Source organism: Hypomesus transpacificus, chromosome 5 (genome assembly GCF_021917145.1).
Source record: "Hypomesus transpacificus isolate Combined female chromosome 5, fHypTra1, whole genome shotgun sequence".
NCBI classification, from domain to species: domain Eukaryota; kingdom Metazoa; phylum Chordata; class Actinopteri; order Osmeriformes; family Osmeridae; genus Hypomesus; species Hypomesus transpacificus.
In genome coordinates this window covers 5,389,610-5,394,146 of record NC_061064.1, presented here as the reverse complement: position 1 = coordinate 5,394,146, position 4,537 = coordinate 5,389,610, and the positions used below count along the sequence as shown (strand labels likewise).

At 41.0% G+C, this 4,537-nt stretch overlaps 1 protein-coding gene across 1 annotated transcript; it reads right to left on the bottom strand.

Annotated features, from left to right (window-relative positions):
- Nucleotides 1–163: 163 nt before the first annotated feature.
- Nucleotides 164–4,266, bottom strand: btg3 (B-cell translocation gene 3). The gene is made up of 5 exons (XM_047020389.1): nt 4,138–4,266; nt 3,081–3,288; nt 2,781–2,918; nt 1,016–1,211; nt 164–897 (listed from the first exon to the last, which is right to left on the bottom strand). Exons 2-5 carry the CDS (start codon nt 3,251–3,253, stop codon nt 694–696), a joined length of 711 nt encoding a protein of 236 aa, XP_046876345.1. The 5' UTR covers nt 3,254–3,288; nt 4,138–4,266; the 3' UTR covers nt 164–693.
- Between the last annotated feature and the right edge of the window lie 271 nt (nt 4,267–4,537).

Sequence of the window (4,537 nt, the reverse complement as noted above, 5' to 3'; positions counted from 1 at the left end):
ACGGAGCTGGAGTGTCGTCACGTGGTTTCCGGAGACCATGGATTTTATTCCAAGACGCTCTCGTGCCCTCTGCCGTTCATAACAGTAATGACACCACTGTGCCGGACTGATAAACGTGCCTGCCTGCCATTTTGTGAACATAATAGTGTGCGATACTGTCTCATCAGTGTTATCAGAACTGCTTTTATTGCTATAGATTTAACTTGCTGTGTTAAGGACGCATGACAAATACCAAATTATCTGGACAACAACATGTCTGAGTCTACCGGAGCTCACAAATCTGATTAGAAAGTGTTTAATGAATTTCATAATTTAAGAAAAGGTGTACAAGTCATAATACTACAATGTGAATAAATATACTATTTGCTCATTGGTAAATAACTAGTGGACAGCAAGTAACGATTATTCCATCAAATATAAATACAGTACATATTTTCATGGCTATGAGATACAAGGCAAACCCATTCCTTTGGATTTTGTACTTAATTAACTACAGATGGACTCACACTAATAAAGTTGATCTAAAGTGCAATGTGTTTATGCTATTGTCATTAAAATAAACAAATATAAATTCCAGAGTTATAATCTCACTACAAAAATAATTGTAAAATTCTGGTCAGTCATCTTAGTGGAATTCTTTTTAGCTCCCTTCGATGTCATAACATCAACTCGACTACATTGCTACAGTGCTTTCTAACAGTGTGCCAGATTTGGGATGCTACCCCAGTAGCCATGGCAACCTTTGTGGCCAGAACGGGCCCATCCGTTGTGTCTGAAGGGCTGGTTGGGTCTGCTTGGAGGTCTAAAGCCGTAGTGATGGTGAGGAGGGTTGAATCCCCTGCTTGGTCCCATCTTATTCTTGGGTCCAGGATGCCACAAGGGTGCCGCTGGGTTCATCTTGGAACAGTAAACAGATTCAAGTCCCATCTCTGACACGGCCTAAATTGGCTAAATTCAAACTGACATAATTCATCTTAAAGTAAAATGATTAGCCTTGCATGCAAACCTGTTGTACCTGGAATGTGGAGTGTCTCTGCGGGAGTGTGAGGGTTTCCCTGAAGCAGTTCTCCTCATCAGATGAAGAGCCAGAATGGTAGTCTGAGGTAACCCTCTCCACAGCACTGGTTACCTTCTTGGTGACGTCTTCTTTGTCATCGTCATTATCACCAGAAAAACTGGCCACTGTGAAAGCATGGTTTTTCTCTCCATACCTAAGTAGCAGGAGGAAGCAACAGGAATGTGATGTGACTATATATTAACCACTACGGAGAGCGTGCTCAGTTCCAAATCCAGCCCTTAGTCCTGCCTCCACAGCACTAAATAGTTGATTTTATAATCTTCCCAAGGAACCAGACACTCGACGGGCTGATGATTTTCTATGAGAAGATCCCTGTGAAGTTCAACACATTTATTAATTTGCTCGAACCATTTCACCAAAGACAGTTTTGAATGAAAACCTTGGACAATCTAAAAGAAGGATTTGCTAAGCCGCTGTTGCTGAAAAGAGGTGCTGTTCCAACCGTATGCTCATCACAAATGCAAGCTGTAAGTATGATTTTGTCACTAACAGTTAGCCTATAAGCAATGCGAACGTCTCCTGTATCTAGCATAGTTAGAATGCTAAATACGTTTCTAAACACATCAACATACTTTACTTAGCAAATGACTCCAGCTAGACTAGCTGTAGTTGGCATTAGAAGGGAAGCTTCCGAAAAAATTGCCAGAAAACGAATAGCAGTCCAGCCTATTGTTAACGCCTGTCTAGATTATCTATTTGAAAGAACTGGAGAAAGGCAGGTGCTAGATACAGGATACATTAGCATTGAAAATAACTGTTACCAACAAAATCATACTACGAAATCTTGCTTTACATTGTCCCAGGTTTTCAAAACCGTCCTTGGTGAAACGGTTTGTGCAAATGTGTCGAGGGACGAACTGCACAAGGATCTTCTACGCTACAGTATAGACAAACATCAGCCATGACCGTTGAGTCAATGTTAGCTAGAGTCTAGCTCATCTGCTCTTATTAACGCTGATTTGCAAGGAATGCAAAAACAACTAGATAGCGAAAACACCTAGACTGTATGCATGTAAACTAGTTTAGCTTGCTAACGCAAGAGCATAGGTAGAATGTTTGATGATTTAGCCTAGTTTATAGGCAATGGGGATAACATTATTTCATGTTCCTGACTGTTTCTTTCAAATAAATAACTTGTGTTGTCATGTCAATCTACAATTCAAGATGCATGTTTGTCCAGATCTATTTTTCAGCAAGATAGCTAAAGCTAACTGAAGCTGAGTTGAATCACTATAGTTTGTTTGCCAAGCTGTAGTGTCACCTAAGGCGATCCTGTGTGCTTCGACAACAGAAGTGGAAACAACTAAGGTAGTAATTTCAAATGATATCTAGTCAATCTGTTGAAAACAGTGTTGTGTAGACACAATTGATTTATCTGTGCGTTTTTATATCAAGTCTCCACCTTCGTTGTTTCAGTGAGTGCTGTTGGCCATGTTGCTCCGCAGCTTCACTCGTTGTAAACCAACCAATCAGCGCGCAGCTCATCTATATATTCATGAGCATACCCTAAAAGGAGAGAACCTCGCGTTTTTTCCCGGGAACATTTCACTGGATGCATCAGGGGGCATAGAACAGCACCCGGGCCATTTTCTGCCCAACCAATGTTACATACCCTATTAGGACACCTTAAGGAACAGTGTGAAATGACAATGACCACTTTAAACAAGCGATTTGTTTTGGAACCTGAGCAAAAATGACTGACCTGCAGCACACCTCGCCTGGGTCCACCCAAAGGGTTAGCTCATGCGGAAGGCCCAGGTCTCCGTAATGTACCCCACATTCCTGGCAGGCCCGTTTCAGCTCTGGATCTTCTTTCTGTACCCTGTTCACTCTGATACACCTGGAAGACAACCATATCAGGCTCAATTTGTAGACTGAGTTTCAAATGAGCTAGGCAATGCCTGACTGATAGATATGCTAATTTAAATTAGTATCAGAGACGAAGTATATCTGACATCAAGACAAAATTGAGCCAAAAAGTATGTGAATGCAAAGCTTTTACCTGAACGCTTGACCTCTGCTGGGGTTGTCAGGGTACCAATGGCCCCTGAACTTCTCCTGTAGAGCCACAGTTAACCTCTCAACAAATTGTTCCACTTGCTCTATCTCCAACTTCTCAGCCTTCCTGATGAGTCTTTTCAGGAAAAACACCACTGCTGCGATTTCCTTCTTCATATTTCATCTATGTCCCTCTCACCGCTGACCAGGATCTGGAAATGCAAGATAATCATGATAACCGGCTAAATGAACTGGCAAAATGAAGCTCCAACCTGATTTGCAATTATTTTGTCGGATGACTATTGTTGACACAATACCAGTATGGCGGGGTATCTTCCAGAAAGGCGCGCTATGACGCACCATTTCCGTTAACACGTATGAAGCCACAGCTCCAACAATCATGTACAAATAAACTGTACCATCATCTCAAAAGCATCTATAATCGGGACAAGCCTCTAATATGTGGTCATTTGAGTCATTAGTGCCTAAAACAGTAACTGACTTAACGTTAGAAGACAGCTAGATAGCTTGATACGAGGTAATAGATTGCTAAATTAAGCTAGAAGAACTAGCGTTAGCTGGTTTATGATGACCGCATGACAACTGGTGATGTAGCGTGGGCAAGTTAACAATCTAAAAACCTACTTGGTTATTAGTACTACGCGAATAACTGGTTTGTTAACTGGATTGTACTGTAATAGCAGTTGCTTATTTCTAGTCTAAGTATATGAGAATACCATTTCAGAAACTATGTTGCTGACTGAGGTTAGCAACTCTTAGCTACATCTTGACATTAGCTAGCACTAGTTAATAGTTAACAACTGGGTAAAACAGTCAGTGACTAACAACTAGACTAGTACTAGATGATAAACCAATCTCAGTTAAGAAAAAGAAGTTCGCTAACTGGAAATGATATGTCCTATATACTGTACCTGGCTGGCAACCTAATCTGAACTAATGTGGTCATAAATCACCGATTTACTTCTATGTGTTGCTAGTTAAACGACGGCATCGTAGAAAACATTACAAATAAAATATTAACTGAAATCAATTCTACTTACTGTTCTCAATGTTCATGACATGTGGACGGACAACTGTTGCCAGATGTGACCAAGACGTGCGTTGTCTCCGCAGGCGCGCTTTCCATCCAGGCAGAAACGTCAGCGTCAACCGCAATTAACAAATCAAGGCTACCAAAATGGCTACCAAACAATTTAACATAGAAATACATTTGAGTTACCCATTTATACGACATAAGAGAGGGAGGTGAATGCATTGCTGAATAATAAAACGCGCTAGTTTACCAGGTTTTTGAGGATTATGTAGGTTAATCGTATTTGTGTGATATGGTGTCCACAAGAGGGCACACTCTCCACGCATCTTATTTAGGTCTAAAAGCCATAGAAAAGGTCTAAAAGCCATAGAAAATGGCTCTTTTCTATGGCTAGGTCTTACGACCCT

Coding starts and splice junctions, on each gene's coding strand:
- btg3 (XM_047020389.1), bottom strand. CDS start 3,253: ATGAAGAAGGAAATCGCAGCAGTGGTGTTTTTCCTGAAAAGACTCATC. Junction 2,919..3,080: donor AGCAGAGGTCAAGCGTTCAG/GTAAAAGCTTTG, acceptor GTTGTCTTCCAG/GTGTATCAGAGTGAACAGGG. Junction 1,212..2,780: donor CCAGGCGAGGTGTGCTGCAG/GTCAGTCATTTT, acceptor CCTGCTACTTAG/GTATGGAGAGAAAAACCATG.